Source organism: Anastrepha ludens, chromosome 3 (assembly GCF_028408465.1).
Source record: "Anastrepha ludens isolate Willacy chromosome 3, idAnaLude1.1, whole genome shotgun sequence".
Lineage (NCBI taxonomy): Eukaryota > Metazoa > Arthropoda > Insecta > Diptera > Tephritidae > Anastrepha > Anastrepha ludens.
The window spans coordinates 39,294,045-39,311,395 of NC_071499.1; the positions used below are offsets into that span (position 1 = coordinate 39,294,045).

Here is a 17,351-nt window from a genome sequence, read left to right on the forward strand (position 1 = left end):
CTGGAACACTCTTCACGTGAACGTATGCGAAGTTTCATTTCAATCTGCCAATTCATTCTTTCAGTTCAAGCCATTTAGTTCGACGTGTCACAGTATTTTAAAATTCTTCGTCTTATTCTTTTATTATAGATTTTCACCTGTTTTTCTTCACACAATTACATAGTTATAACTTACAAAGTATTATTAAAATTCAAAATGACGAAATGTCATTGTCCTTCCGCTGATGTCGAAATCCAGCTTTCGCGCCATCTCTTTGGTGGGCTTCCAGGTCCGCGATTTCCATATGGTATATAGTCCCTCGCTATTCGGATAATTCTGTCGTTACTGGCTCTAGAAACGTGATAATTCCAAGCTCGTCTTCTTGCTCTTATAAACTTCACTACGTCATTAACGCCAGTTTCGTCACGAATGACCTCGTTTCTAATGCAGTCAAGACGTGTTTTCCTACGATGGATTGTAGAACTTGCATTTCAGTTGTACGCAGTAGCTGTTTTGTTTTTGCGTTTTCAGCTCGTGCTTCGGCTCCATAGGTCGGAATTGGTCTTATTACAGTCTTGTATATACGCGTCTTGCATTCAGTGGTCATATATTTGTTCCACCATACAACAACCCTAATGCAACCTGCAATACGTGCGCCCTGCATACATCTCTCTCTGACTTCCTTAATAATGTCGCGGTTACTGGATATTTCTATTCCCAGGTATTTAAATTTCATAACTTGCTCTATCATCGTCTTTTCTATTTCAAGTTTGCATCTGATCGCATTCTTGGCAACTAATATACTAAACTTTTTGTTTCTTCTCTGGAGACCTCCATATTAAACTGTTTGGCTGTAACTACAAATTTATGTAGTAATCTTTGCACATTATCTTCAGAGTCCGCAATTAATATGGCATCATCTGCATAACATAAAATTCGGTGAATGATTTAAATATTTTCGAAGGTTTAAAAACAACGGAAATTTATAAACGAGTGTTGAAAGGGTATAGGAACTTTTCGCCATCAATTAGTAAAGAAGAAAGATGGGCTGCTGAACTTAAATGTGGTCGTACAAGCCTTGAAAACAAAATCCACATCAAGGACGTTCAAAAACAGCAACAACACCAGAAATTGTAGAAAAAACAAAGGAAATCATATAGGAAAGTCGTCGAATGACTGAAAGAGATTTAATAGAAGCATAGTAGGCGTCCCATTAGGCAGTGCAAGCAATATTTTTACTGAAGTATTAGGTTTCAGAAGGCTGTGTGTACAATGGGTGACGCATTCGCTAACAATGGAACAAAAACACATTCGAAAGCGACCTTCGCGGCAACATTTAGACTGTTTTCAAATGGATAAAGTGGATTTTGTGCGTCGATTCATCACTATGGATGAGACTTGGCTCTATCACCATGAACCTAAATCAAAATAAAAGACTAAAGAGTGGTGTGAACCTGGTTCTCCGGTTTCGAAGCGAGTTCGTCTCCAGAAATCGACCAAGAAGGTGTTTGCATCAGTTTTTTGGGATGCGCAAGAAATTTTGTTTGTTGCTTTTTGTTTATCCTATGATGTTACCACTGAAAAGAGAGCTTTTAGTAGTTTTAGCTAACTTGAAATTTTAACTATTGTAATAATAATAATAATGGAATTTAACTCTTCTCGGGAATGCAACTCCGATAGAAATCGTTAAATGAGGCGCCCATCCTCTTCTCCCGAGTACCAAGTTGACAGCGAAACGATTTATCGGATTTTAAATTGAAATAAAACAACGAAAATTCAAATTGATTGGCCAATTTTTATTATTTTTGTGTCGAACCATTCATGACCTTTTTTTTATAAAATAAAATGCGCAAATGCGCCGTAATTCGGCCATCCGTAAAAACCAAATTTGAATGACTCGCGCTTCGCTGGAGGACTTCGGTCGGTATCTCGTGAATAACTTTAGTAATGTTAGCCTCCAATGCCTCAATGGAAGCTGATTTAGCTGCAAAGTATTTGGGCTTTACATAACCCCACAAATAGAAGTTCAAAGGTGTGATATCACTCGATTTTGGTGGCCAATCCACTGAACCGAGACGAGAAGTAAATTGCTGACCGAAACGACGATGCAGAATGTATGGATTTTCCATTGTTTCACGAGATGTATGCAAAGTAGCGCCGTCTTGCAGGAACCCAATGTTGTAAAGATCACGTGGTTCAATTTCCGGCATCAAAAATTCGTTTATCATAGCGCGATAGCGTCTTTGAAGAAATATGGGCCAATAATTCCTCCAGCCACAACAACCGGTTTCAATGGATGAAATGGCTGTTCTTGAATAGCTTCGGGTTGCTTTTCAGCCTAAATCCGGAAATTTTAGCTATCGCTGAGCGAAATGCGGATCTTCTGCGAGTTTTTCAAGAGCCTAACGAGTGAAATTATCACGGGTTGGAACATCAGCCGGCTTCAAATCTTGGAGTAACTGTATTTTATACACTTTCAAACCAAGACCTTTGCGTAAAATTGCCTAAGTAGTGTCGCAAGATAGGCCAAGTTGTTGAAATCTATTCCGAATCGAATTTTCCGGGTCTTCGGCAAAACTTCCATTTACATCCGCAATATTCTCTCATTTCGGGCAGCACGCGGTCTAATCGGTCGAGTATCATTCAGTAAAGTAAAATTATTCTGAATCTTGGCGATGGTTTGCCGAATAGTGTGTTCGGTAGGACGATTTTGTGCACCACAAATTGGCCTGAGCGCGCGATGAACACTTTTTATCTCTCATCTCGATCCAGAGTATATTTTTGTAATACGATTTTTAAACGTGATGATGAAATTTCAATGAATACTGCAACAAATTATGTATATAGTTTGACATTAGTCACGCGTGATCCGTAAAAAAATCCTATTGGAAAAAGTACCTCCGATTTGATCACCTTTTATTAGAGGCTTGTCTCCATTGCAATAAATTTAGGTCTGATTTGCTTTGTTGTCCGAAAACTTATTGTTATATGGGGTAGCACATCGGCTTATAAATCGCCTGCCAATTGGTAATCCATTCAATGGCTACCTTTGTTTGGCGCACTGACGGATTTGCAGAGATTTATAGCAGTTCGGTTTTTCCAGAGTAAATTGAAATGGGGCGTTCAGTAGCAATGGAGGCTATGTGCGTGCCGGCGCACTGTGTGGTTGCTTCTTTAAGATGATTTCTTATGTAGATATTGGAACTAATACCGCACGGTCGATATTATGATTCTGCTTGTTACTACAAAAAAAAATCCTCAACATGCAATTTGCTACGAGTATTTTATGTAATGACCAATCGCTAAATTATTTTCACATCAAACATCGAAATTTATCTTAGACCATTGCTGTATAAGATTTTTTTGTTTTAAATAACAAAACGATTTATAATTTCGATGGTGCGAAAAATTGTTTTGCAAATCGTTAGACGTCTTTCCTGCAGGGGTGTTGACCAACCATGTGTGCTTGTTTGCGTATAGCGAAAATTGACTTATCTGCAAATTGATTGCAGCACAGTGGGGTGCTGTTGGAGAAACTCAAATTGTTTGAGTTTTGAAATTGTGAGTAACCGGTTTTATGAAAACAGGCTAGTTTTTAAGACATCGTCAAAAATTTATTCCGATGATGGTATGTGTAGGTGTTGTCTGAACGACACAGGTTATAGGATGCCCCCTGTCTTGTCAATTCGTCAGCTTTTTCATTTCTTTCTATGTTCCTATGACCAGGTACCCAGATGAGAGTGACATATGACGTGCGTGTTAAAGAAGTTCTTCTTTGCATTGCCTGACGATTTTTGAATTGGTTATAGGTGACTTTAATCTGAAAAAATACATACTTCCGAAGGTTGTAGCGGATGGTTTTTAATAATTTTTCTTCACAGTTTCACGCAATGTCGCTATGACCAGACACCCCGATTAGTCTTATATTGAAGAATTCGGATGCCATCAAAAGTGAAATTAGGCATTCCCTGACCGGTTTTGAATGCATCTTAATTGAGCCCAGGACCCTAATTGCCGCTTGGATAACGGAGTAAATATTTGCTTTCTTAACAGTTTGATTGCGGCCATGGAACACACTGCAGTGTGAGTGATCCGGTAACCTGAATTTCAGTTCATCCAACTTCGAGCCTTCCGTGAAAAGGTTCACCAAGCTCTGTCCCCAAGTGTGGCCCCCAATCTACTCCTCCCTTGATGGAATATAGATGGAGAAAGTTCCACTTGGACTAAGCGCGCGCATACACTGATCCGTTGTCAGGGGGATGAACCCAAGGTTTTTACAGTGACGTCGTGCCTGAAGTCCGAACCTCTCAGCCTGATTGCGGTACATGCGGTGGCAGTTTTGCCTGCGATGTCTACAGGTACCACATTTAACATTACATTAAACGCTAGAGTAGGAGTGGTTCGAAGCGGGCTCCCTGAATCCATTGAGTGTAGACTGTTGAATTCGCTCCAGCTTCTTTTTAGAAAGGAGAGTGATGGGTATATGCAAGCGAAGACCGGCCTTAGTGCGCGCATAGGCTCTCTTATTTCCTTTTGTTCCTTTGTCTCCTGATATACAGTAAATAGTGACCTGCCCATTTGGGCAGAGTTCATCCATTTTGGATCTGCACCGTCGAACACATTCCGAGTTAGTCCAAGGAACCATAATTGCTTTAATAGCCGCTTGGCTATCAATGAAAATGTTTGTGCGACTATTAAGAGATTAACCGCGACAAGCCAATCCAGCTGCTTTTATTGCGCCATTCATTTCAGCTTGAAATATACTACAGTAATTAGGGAGTCTAAAAGATCTCAATTGCGGACCAAATACAGCCGCTCCTACTTCTTCCGGCAATTTAGCCTCTACTCTAAAAAAATTTTATGAATGGTTTGTGGAAAAATATTGTTGCATTGAATTATTATTGAATTATTTTTAATTATAATCTGATAGATTAATGGCATTTATTTTTTGAATATAACATCCGCCATATGTTCGCCGCGGTTACGGGGCGTTCAATCAATCCAAATCTGCTCTATTATTCCTAATAACTCGGGCTGTCAATGCTGGCTCGCTGTTTACTCGAAGCTGCTAACGGCGGCTCCTTCCTTATTTCTTCCGAAATAAGGACCGATCTTGTCGGACGAAGTGCTGTATGAACTTCGTGAATAGATTTATATTTTTTTTAAGTAAACTCCCACAATTTGAAAACGTTGTTCTGGAGTTAAACGATTCATGCTGGTTTGCCAAGCCTTACTCAACAGAAATGTCACCACAGTTTGTCATTCAGAGCTGTCAAACCATAGTTGTCGATTTCGATAGTTCTCTTGCCGCAAGAAAAACACGCGATAGTTTATATTTAGATGATGAGAGACAGGAACGCTTACGCTAAGTGCTTTTCTATAGCTGTCATGCGTAGATCTCTTAATTCCGTTATGTTTAAATTACGGTATGAGATCTCCCTACTTATTTCCCCCGTACTCTTAGAATAAACTACTAATAACTTAGACATACATATGTACAAGTAAAGAAAAAATGTCCCGCATGAGCAGTTCCAAAATGAAGCAAGCAATTTTAAACTCGTAATTGTTGTATTGATGATGCACGTAACAACTGTTAGTTACTTTATTTGGATTAACGGCACATCTATTATGCCACTCACATCATCTAGTGACTAACCCAAATACAAGAATGCGGTCTACTAATCTCACTCATAGTTACTCGCAAAAAGAGAAAGTAATAAGTGAAGTTTTTTCAGCTGAACAGAATAATTTCTTGCGCTCTTTATAATAAGGGATAACGACTTAATCCGATTACTCATCTTCGTTTATAACTTTCTTCAACTCAAATCTAATGATTTTCTACTACAGCTGCAACTAAACCTACACACTCGCAAACGCATAATTTTCAAATTAATATTTAATCACTTGCTCATCAATTTTGTCCCACTTTCTCAACCCAAAAGAGATATTGTAAAGTGAACTGCAGCAACTTTTGCTATTTCTTTGGTTTATTTTTCTTTCTACGCAACTGAAGCGCCAGTCTGACAATGCAGTCGATACACCTCATACTTGAATAAGCTATTGGAAACTTGATTGCGAAAAAAAATTAAGAGAAAAAGCATATTCCAAAGTCAGTCAGTCATTTGGCTGTCTAATATTTAATTGAATGCCACCCGGGCGACGCAGAGACAACGCAAGGAATGTTGAAAAAATGCCGAAACAATCAGCACCGACATTCATGTGTAATTGATATTTAATACAACAAAGAAGCAGTCAACAGATAGCGGTACATTGTTGAAGTGGTTATTGGCCAACAAGTCAGGCAGTAAAATAGTCATTTGAGCTTAGTCGTTAAGTTATTGGATCGCAGAATCCATGGTGGCATTGATGGGGTCATTCGTGATAACAAAGTCTAAAACTGCATGAAAAATGAAAGGAACTGAAAGTGAAACTGAAAACGAGCTGAAAAATGCATGCGAAGTGGCGTGAGTGACTTTGAAATATGCAGTAAATGATGTTAATGATGCATGCGATGATGGCTAAGACGATGATGATATTGGTCCAAAATAATAATGATGCCGTTGACTATTGCCTGATAGCGAAATTTGCTGGCTGTCATTGCCACATTCAGCACAACGAACATGCAGCGCTGCTGGCTACCGATTGTTGCATTGCTGTCAGCGCTGGATGATTGATTAGTGACCTTACCGACCGCCTTCGCCACAGACAGTCTGCAGAAGGTGAAGAAAAGTTTTATTGATTGCAATCGAAAGAGATATGAAAAGGGTGGCAAATAAGCGCGATGAAATTGCTTTAACTAATAAATAATTAATAAATTCCGTAGGCACTAAAGGCACGGGAAAAGTGGGGGCGCGTGACTGACATAGGCATGCTCACTTGTGCAACCGACAGCGCCAGCTAAAGAGTTGGCTTAAGTTTCCTTAATTTCATATTTTATCACAATCAAATACGAGTGAATTACATTTACATTGCGAGCTAAGTATATTTTCATACTTTTTAAGCGAATTTCCAAAAAGAAAATATCGGAGAAAATTCTCCATATGCTATCTGCTAGCGATATGATATACAGACTGACAATTTGAGTGACAGGTGAGCGCGTGATAGATTACATTAGGCATTGCACCTCTGCGTCTGACGTAGCGGCAGCTTGACAGTCTGTCGTATGCGTGTGTATGTTGAATATTTAAATGCCATTCTGCGTAAACGATCGCGAATTTTTCGCGTTCTTTGCTGGCGCATACGTTTTTATGAATTTTTATTTCTTTATTTATTACGTTTTTCTGCATTTCTCGCTTGACTTAAACCGCGCAAGCAGATTTTATGGCGCTTTTTGCGTGTTGCAAACTGAAGTAAATATGTCATGTTGAGTGACAGCTGTGTGGCGAGTAGTAAGCGATATACATACATACATTTTTTTACATACACATGCTCCGATTTTCTGGTATTTTTGCATTAAAATTATTGCCGGTAATATGTCTTTTACTCAGTGGGGCAAAAGTGGTGAGTAGCAGTTTTTTTTTGAGAAAAGAAAGACAGTGAAATATGTGAAAATGCATGTCAAAAGGACAAAGTTAAATAAAAAGTGACGGAGAAGGAAGAAATTGTTTTTATGGTACATGTCGATTCAAGGTTAACAAATGTTAAAATTAATTCAACTATGGATATGAAAATGATATCGTATGAATATGAGTATAAGAATGAATACGAGTATAAGTACACGTGCATGTGGATATGACTTCATAGGAGTATGAGTATAAGTATGAGTATGAGTATGAGTATGAGTATGAGTATGAGTATGAGTATGAGTATGAATAGGAATTACAATATGAGTATGCTTACGAATAGAAATATAAGCATAAGTTTGAATATGAATATGAGTACAAGTATAAGTATATACAAGTATAAGTATAAGTATAAGTATAAGTATAAGTATAAGTATAAGTATAAGTATAAGTATAAGTATAAGTATAAGTATAAGTATAAGTATAAGTATAAGTATAAGTATAAGTATAAGTATAAGTATATGTATAAGTATAAGTATAAGTATAAGTATAAGTATAAGTATAAGTATAAGTATAAGTATAAGTATAAGTATATGTATAAGTATAAGTATAAGTATAAGTATAAGTATAAGTATAAGTATAAGTATAAGTATAAGTATAAGTATAAGTATAAGTATAAGTATAAGTATAAGTATAAGTATAAGTATAAGTATAAGTATAAGTATAAGTATAAGTATATGTATAAGTATATGTATAAGTATAAGTATAAGTATAAGTATAAGTATAAGTATAAGTATAAGTATAAGTATAAGTATAAGTATAAGTATAAGTATAAGTATAAGTATAAGTATAAGTATAAGTATAAGTATAAGTATAAGTATAAGTATAAGTATAAGTATAAGTATAATATAAGTATAAGTATAAGTATAAGTACAAGTATAAGTACAAGTATAAGTACAAGTATAAGTATAAGTATAAGTATAAGTATAAGTATAAGTATAAGTATAAGTATAAGTATAAGTATAAGTATAAGTATAAGTATAAGTATAAGTACACGTATAAGTACAAGTACAAGTATCAGTACAAGTACAAGTACAAGTATAAGTTTAAGTATAAGTATAAGTATAAGTATAAGTATAAGTATAAGTATAAGTATAAGTATAAGTATAAGTATAAGTATAAGTATAAGTATAAGTATAAGTATAAGTATAAGTATAAGTATAAGTATAAGTATAAGTATAAGTATAAGTATAAGTATAAGTATAAGTATAAGTATAAGTATAAGTATAAGTATAAGTATAAGTATAAGTATAAGTACACGTATAAGTACAAGTACAAGTATCAGTACAAGTACAAGTACAAGTATAAGTATAAGTATAAGTATAAGTATAAGTATAAGTATAAGTATAAGTATAAGTACACGTATAAGTACAAGTACAAGTATCAGTATAAGTATAAGTATAAGTATAAGTATAAGTATAAGTATAAGTATAAGTATAAGTATAAGTATAAGTATAAGTATAAGTATAAGTATAAGTATAAGTATAAGTATAAGTATAAGTATAAGTATAAGTATAAGTATAAGTATAAGTATAAGTATAAGTATAAGTATAAGTATAAGTATAAGTATAAGTATAAGTATAAGTATAAGTATAAGTATAAGTATAAGTATAAGTATAAGTATAAGTATAAGTATAAGTATAAGTATAAGTATAAGTATAAGTATAAGTATAAGTATGAATATCAATATAAATGTAGTATAATAATAATAACTATATGATACATATGCGCACATTTATAACTGCGTATTTTCATATACAGGGTCCGCCATATAACTTTACGGAATTAAAAATGCTATAAAAAAGAAACTACTCAATATTTTTCCAAACTGTTTTTTTATTTTGAAGTACAATCCTTCCGGTTATTGATGGAACACAACTTTATTCATATGGCTGCCTCGGCTAGCCATGCACCATCCCATACGACCGGTTAAATTTTTCAACACATTTTCGATTGTATGCGGCTGTATTTCAGCTATGACATCGCGTATGTTGGTCTTCAGTGCATCAATTGTTGCTGGTTTGTTGGCATAACACTGGTCTTTGACGGCACCCCAAAGATAATAATCCAAGGGCGTCAAATCGCAGCTCCGAGGCGGCCAAACGATATCAGAATTTCGGCTGATAATGCGATCTTCGAAGGCAGTGCGCAAAAGATTGATCGTAGCATTCGCTGTGTGGCAAGTAGCGCCATCTTGTTGGTGCCACCAATATCCTCCTCTTCAATTTCTCGGAACAAAAATTTGTTCAACATGGCCCGGTAACGCTCTCCATTGACGGTTACGGCCACTCCTCGCTCATTTTCGAAGAAAAATGGACCAATGATGCCTCTCGACCAAAATCCGCACCAAACAGTGACTCGTTGTGAATGCATCGGCTTTTCTTCGAGTCCGTGCGGGTTTTCTGAGTCCCAAATGCAGCAATTTTGCTTGTTAACATACCCGCTGAGATGGAAATGAGCTTCATCCGAAAAGATGATTTTTCGGTAAAAGTCTTCATCGTACACATTCTGCAACATTACCATGATTTTCAAAGTAATGTCGCAATATTTCCCAGCGTTCTTTGAGCGTATACACAACCATTTTCGTTCAGCGGAAGAATAAAACTAATTTTCTGTCAAATCAGATGACAGCTAAGAATTACCATTCTTCTAATAATACCTAGTTCAAATCCGTAACGATAGATGGCGGGCCCTGTACATATACAGTCAAGTATACATATAACGCTTACCAACCCATACACTCATACATATCTACTTTTTACTATCTAATTTTGTTTACATGTCAGCTCATGGCTATTTATGGTGTACTCTTCCGCCTTATCCATATATTTTTTGCACAAAATCCCATTCGGTGCCCAAACAACCGCGAAATAACTCATCAATACAGCTTCGAAAATAAACAAAATGCCCAAAGGAAAGGTGACCACATTAAAGGCGAACTTTGCGCCAACGGCCATTTAAACATTTTTGTTGAAATATTTTAATAATTCCGTATGTTGTGGCGACAACAACAATCATAAACAAACTTCAGCAAAACAGTAAGGCTAAGAGCTATCCGAAATATGGAATAAATTTTCGCAGTCTCTGGTTGAGGTTTCCGATGTAGCGGAGGGGAGGATAACCCCCTTAATAGGTCAATTAAATTTCAATTTTGTCTTTATGTTATTTTGTCTTTGATGTGGTTGACGGCAAGAAAAAAAAACCACTACAATAGGAATAAAATCTCTGATCTGCAATCGCGTCAAGTGGCTGGGCGAAGTGTATCAGACTTAAGTTTTATTTAATTTTAATTTTTTATTTCTTTTTTTGTTGTTTTTTATTTTTTTCTCAGCACTATTATTATGTCGTTTTGTTTGTTGTTGCTACTTTTATTATTTTACATGGCTAATTACATTTTAATTATGACTTTTGTCTTGATTTATTCGAAACGCTTTGCAACTTGCGGTTTAGTGAGAAGTTTGGCCCTTGCTAAGAGATTTTTTTAATGACTTGGTTCTTTGATTAAGACAAAATACACCGCAGACACCTGAGAATATATGTAAGTATGGGGTGCGAGTAGATCAATTAGCGCTGAAATTGGTATAACAGTTTATATAATTGCGCACAAGCGACGAGTATGCATGTATGTGTGTATCGGGTCTTTTTTTAAGAGCTTGAGAACTGAAAATGGTAATACGAAACAGAATAATTATTGGAATGGTTTTTTTATTATTAAAATTTGTGAAAAAATACCCAGTCTGCAAAAGAAAAAAAAACATGTGAGCCGTCATGGGACGCCTGGCAGATGTGAAACATCGTGCGTGTACAAGTAATATGCATAAAAGATAATATTATTACAGGAATCTAATATAGCCTAATGAAAAAATGAAATATTACGAGTTTCTTACAGAAAATGGTAACTTTATTTAATAAACATTTATTTACATGTGATATCAAATTTCGATATTAATATCAAGCCACAATTTAAATATTTTCATCTGTGACTTCAGTAATAATATAGTTATATTCGGTGTTTCCTCTGCCGGTATTACTGTGACGATTGGTCGATGATAACTAAAGTACGTTACAAAAGTATTGGATGAAATATTATCAAGATATCTCACAAATACAGCAACTATTGTTGTTCCATATTTGGTAGTAGATTCTCTTGGATTGTTGCGGATTTACAATTCAAATTATTTTTGAAGTGTGCTTTGAGTGATTAAATTTTTTGAATTTTCAGGTGGCCCAAAATTAATTATCCTGTTTTGTATTTGAAAATTATTAAATAAAATTTAAAAAAATATTAAATAAAAAAATGGTTTTCAGTGATGAAATTTTAATTTTCAGGTGGCTCAAAAATAATCATCCAGATTTGTATTTGCAAATTATTAAATAAAATTAATTAAAAAAATAATAAATAAAGAAATTATATTGAGTGATGACTTTTGACCTTTACGCCCGCCATTGCTTGTCTGTTTTTATACAGCAGCTCTATACTTCACAAATTTCAATGATGATTGACGTACTGCACTATTTGTAAAAAATATAAATAATCCGATAGCATGATTAATTTTGTGTCACTTTGTATGATAATCAAAATGTGTCTTTAAAATATGCCTTCCTCCATAGGCTTAAACTTTTTATTCAATTTCAACTTTTGCTCATTACGAGCTGGCATATCTCGAATTTGCTATTAAATAAGTTTGCACTTTTCATTTCGAATAAGTAAAGCAATAAATTTGGCATTGCAAAATAGTTCCACTTGGTTTAAATAATTGAGTAATGAAACTTCTTTCTGCTGTGGCTCTGCTTTCTGTGACCTTTTGATATTTTTCAACTCAAACACTGACCTTCGTCATTTCTTCGCACAGAGAGCGCGCCTCCAAGGTGCCCCCCTATCTAGCCAGCCTTCCACTTTCCCATGAATTCTCTGTAATCGAATTCCTATTATCTACATAGCAAATTACCGAACGCCTTCAAAAACACATAACGCACCAACATTTACTAAGCACTCACGAGCATCCAACTTGCCGCTCTTTAGCAACTCTACATTTGTCTCTCTAATATGGCACACATACTAACACACTTTAACCCACATCATTTGTGAGTTGTTCCTTTGAAATTGGCTTAGCACTTCTCATACTACTACACACGGCAAGCGTCGCCACGCCAACGATTCGGTTTACAAGTGAGCCAATAGATGTTTCACATCAAAATATTTTTCATCAGAAATATGCACTGTGCCTCAAAAGCATTTTGCAAAACTTATTGAAAGACCTAATATTAGTGTATAGTTCATATTACGGATTCCAGATTATACAACAGCAGTCCAAGTGACTACGCACTAGGCGGCATAGCTACAGCGCTTTGAGAGTTAACGGACCAATAAAGTCAACAGGAACCTTGATTGACCATTTACTTATGACCATTTAGTGCATTATCAAAAATTATTGTTTTAAATTTTTAAGCACAAGTCACGGCACAGCACTTATTAGCATTTAAGTGCAAATTATTTGGCGAACTCTAATCAATGAATTTGTTGAAATCAGATGGGAGATCAGTGCAATAAGTCGTATTGTGAAGTAGCTTCACATCATCTGCATGCATAAGGCAATATGAGGTTTTAAATTGTTCGGGTAGATCATTCATAAATATATAATAAAAAGGTCATATTCGTATTTATATTAAAACTCCTATTTATGTAGCTATTAGCTAAAATACCATATCTTTTACGGCCGCATGGATCAGAGGATGACGACCAACAGTGGCGATTTACGCTTCAAGCTACTGATGAATTTTACCAGATATGTGATATTTAAACCCGCAATATCCGCCAGTGTAGCGAAAAAGTGAGAGCCCAGATGTCTAAACCTTTGCCCGACGGGAGCAGTGCAGCTGAGGAGAAGGTGCTGAAGTGACTCCACCTCGTCCTCCACACTGATTCTGCTTTCTGTCCTTTCTGCAGAAAGGACTCGAAGCAATCCGAAATATCACGGCATGGACACTTAACGGACAATGTCCGATAAGGATACCTACCAATTTCGATAGCTGCGGCTTTGATAGCCTTAGAAGTTCTCTCGAACGCGTTCGATCTATCGGTTTGCGCACTAGTCTAGCGCTCGCTTAGTTGACGCGAGGCCCATCTTTCCAGTAGCAGATCACAGGTTTGTAAAAGTCTTGTATATTTTAAAATGTGATCCGTTTGATCTTTTCTGTTAGTGCTTTCCGCTAAACCAGGCCTCCTCCCCTAAACCAAACCTCCAAAATCATCAACAAAGAGTGGATACTGGTTCATATTTCTTGATTTAAGCACTTAAAATATTGAAAATAATGCAGTAACAATAATAAACAACAATAAAAATTAGTAATACTAATGCGAAAAGTAAAAGGATAAAAATTTTCCTATTTATAGCGATCTTTAAATAGATGTATCTCACGTGATAAAAACTTTTGAATATTCTTTGCGCCCTGGAACTCGGAAAAATGGGTTCCAACTAATCATTTGACTAAAGTTAAAGGGGAGTTGGACAACTTATTACTCAGAGAAGCGCAGGACTGATGAAGCTCCATTTCTTCGTGTACTATTTCGAAAACCATTTCGCCTCAGTATAATAGAAGGAGGACTTCGAAAGTCTTAGGGACTCTACGATATTCAACTTCCAAGCTCATACCGGTCATTTGATCATTGGCAGACACTACGAAAAGCTAGGCTTACCAATTAATCCCAATTGCAGAAGCTGTGGGGACCTTTCAGAGAAGAAGACTGTTGAGCGCTTTCTCGGTAAACGTCCGGGACGGATGGACGATTAAAGTCAGTAGGGTTCATTTCTTCGTCAGCCTAAGACAGTGCACCAACTTAAACCCAGCAATCTTCTCCATTAGATCAACAGCTCTGGTTGGCTGTAGATATTTGCCCGTTGGAGGTCTCAAAGTGGATGAATGGAAACGGTGCTTTAGTACTACTTGGGAAGTGACTGGTACTTCAACTATTTCAAATGCCTACCTAAGCCACTGCATAGACTGAATAGCATAACCGAGTATCAGCAGCAATTTGTTTATTGTAGGCATCGACCCAGTCTGTTCGACTTTGGAAGGAATCATGTCATCACCCAACGATTGCTTTCAAAACTGATGACTAGTTTAAAAACTGGAATAAATGCTCTTCACGGTTTGGCCATCTTTTTTCGAAACATTAGCAGAGAAGAATATCTCAAAAAATGACAGATCCACCCAGACCCTCCTACTATCTACTACTTTCGCTCAAACAATCTCCAGTCTAAAACGAAAAGATCGCCTGCGGTAAAGCTCTGTTAGCCAAGACTTAGATTTTACTTAGTTTTCATGGTAACTTAGAGGTGGTTACTGAGCACGATTACCCCAATGATTACAATGTTTCGTTTTGCTTATTTGTTTGCTTTGCTTTTGTTTTCGCCTTGGCGCGTTTCCGTGTTGCTGGAATGGTAGGTTAACCTAAGTTATGTAAAGTTATGTTTCAGTTTTTACTAACAGAAATCTCAGTTGCAGATGCCTAAGCAAAAATGCGCCCACCCAACACACAGACAAGCAGTTAATATAGGCCAAGACCCACAAAATGACTATTACGCCTAAATTTAGTTAGAAGTTAAATAAAAAATGGAATTCTGTTGGCGTACAGGAACGGCATATCATCAAAGTAATAATAATTAAATAAGCACGTAATCAAAATAAAATAGCTTTCGGTGCATTTTTCCTTATTTATGTAGTGACAAAATAATTATTCGTGTCCATATAATATATTATGAAATGCTTACATATTAGGATGGCCAAAACAAATTTGGTTTTCTTTATGCTGCTCCCTAAATTGTATTATATGGTCAAACAATGAGACACCTGTTTATAAATTTTTTCTGTTTGTTTTTTATTTCATTTATTGCATTTTTTTTTATTTTTATTTTATTTTTTTAATTTACCCGCGTTGCCATTTTTACGATCGAATTCGCATGCTTCCTCAAAAAAATTTATTATTTTCTGTAGGCGCCCTAAAAACCTCACAAGACAAAAAACAATGCAATAATAAAAAAAGCAAAAATATTTATTTTTTTTTATTTTTTTATAATTTTTTGTGCCTTTTAGAAGATTAATTAACAAAGAATCTTAATATTATCGAAATTTTTGGAAAAGGGAATTTTTGGGCATATGTAAATTATAAAACATTTATTTTCAAAAGAATTTACAATAATAACTTAACAACAAAAAAACTTAGCATATCTAGCAACCGTCGAGATCTCCAAACTGGTCCATTTGCAATAGGACTCTCATTAATCAATTCTAATCGGTTGAAGATGAACTTCACACTTAATTGCTCTTTGCTGTTAAGTGCTCTGATCGCTCTAACAACAGTCGACTACATTTGCATAGCAACTGCAAGCGATGCGTATGATAGTCGCTGTTAACTGCTCTAGTCGTTCTCACAGCAGTCGACTCCCACTGGCATAGCAACTGCAAGCGATGCGTACGAAGTCGCTATTAACTGCATTGGCTCTGACAGTAGGCAACTCACACTCATTGTAACTGCATGGGATGCTGTATGATGTATGATGTGTATGTGTATGATGTTCGCTAGTAGGACAGCCGAGAGCATGTTCGTTTAGGTAGGTGGACATAGTGCGGGAGCCAGGGGTCGATTTTGGACTGCGTTTTTATACCGTTAAATTCTTGACTATACTTATGATTTAGCTTTCATGAATAACGAAAGTGAATATCAGCTGGCGCACCCGCGGTGGGTGTGATTGTGGGAGCGTACGAAACGTGTCGAAAAAAAATTTCTACCAACTCATTTTATACCGGCTGAAATTTTTGTCATGTATTGTTGACATTTAGTATATTAGAATAAAAGAAAATAGTCAGCTACGCGGTAGAGAGGGGAAAGCACGTCAGCCGAACTTGCAAAATAAATTGAAAAGTAAAACTACTTTATGGCGATTGAAATTTTTTTACATAATTTTGGACACATATGAAAATATAATAATGATGGTCAGCTGCGTTTATAGCGGTGGAAAGACCGTCAGCCGAAGCAAGATTGTATCATTGCGTCATCAGACAAGCCTGCTTCAATTAACGCATTGGAAGACAACATTAAAGCATTTACAGTGGTGATCACGATTTTAGCACACTATAATGCAGAAACATTCATTTTGCGTTTATTGCTTATATTCAAATAATCTAGCGGCAATATTTATTCCTGGCGGGTCTTTGTAGAAAGGAGAAAGAGAGACCTTATAATCAGAACCTTGTTTTTTTCTCCTTACTTATTAAAACTGGTTTAAATACAAGCACCCTATAATAATGGAGGACACGAATTTAGCACACAGATGGATATTTCTCATTTATTTTCAAAGAACAACACATTAGTGATAGAAAAACTTAATATTTAGTTGGATATCCACCACTCTTGAGAACAGCATCGCATCGGCGTGGTAGACTTTCTACTAGGGCAGCACATCTCGTCTGGGGTATTCCATACCAAGCAGTCTTAATCTCCGACCACAAATCGTTCAAATTCCTCGGTTTCACGGCTCGAATATGCTTCTCAACATCATTCCATAAATTCTCAATCGGATTGAGATCCGGTGATTGAGCTGGCCACTTCAAAACACTAATTTTGTGATCCTCCAAGCAACTCTTCACCAATCGTGAAGTGTGCTTAGGATCATTGTCATGCATGAAGCGTCATATTAAGGGCATATTTTCCTCCGCATAAGGAATCATGACATCAGTTAGTATGTTTTTGTAAACATATTGATCCATACGCGAATCTATTTTGTGTATGGGTCCAACATCTCGCCAGGA

The 17,351-nt window shown here is 36.1% G+C and overlaps 1 protein-coding gene across 1 annotated transcript in view; it reads right to left on the reverse strand.

The window, feature by feature from the left end:
- LOC128857452 (netrin-A-like) overlaps positions 1 to 16,165 on the reverse strand; it is a 153,496-nt gene extending 137,331 nt beyond the window's left edge. The window contains exon 1 of the mRNA XM_054093209.1: positions 16,063 to 16,165. Coding sequence (XP_053949184.1) covers positions 16,063 to 16,165 — 103 coding nt within the window. The remainder of the gene's footprint in view (positions 1 to 16,062) is intronic.
- Positions 16,166 to 17,351: the final 1,186 nt, after the last annotated feature.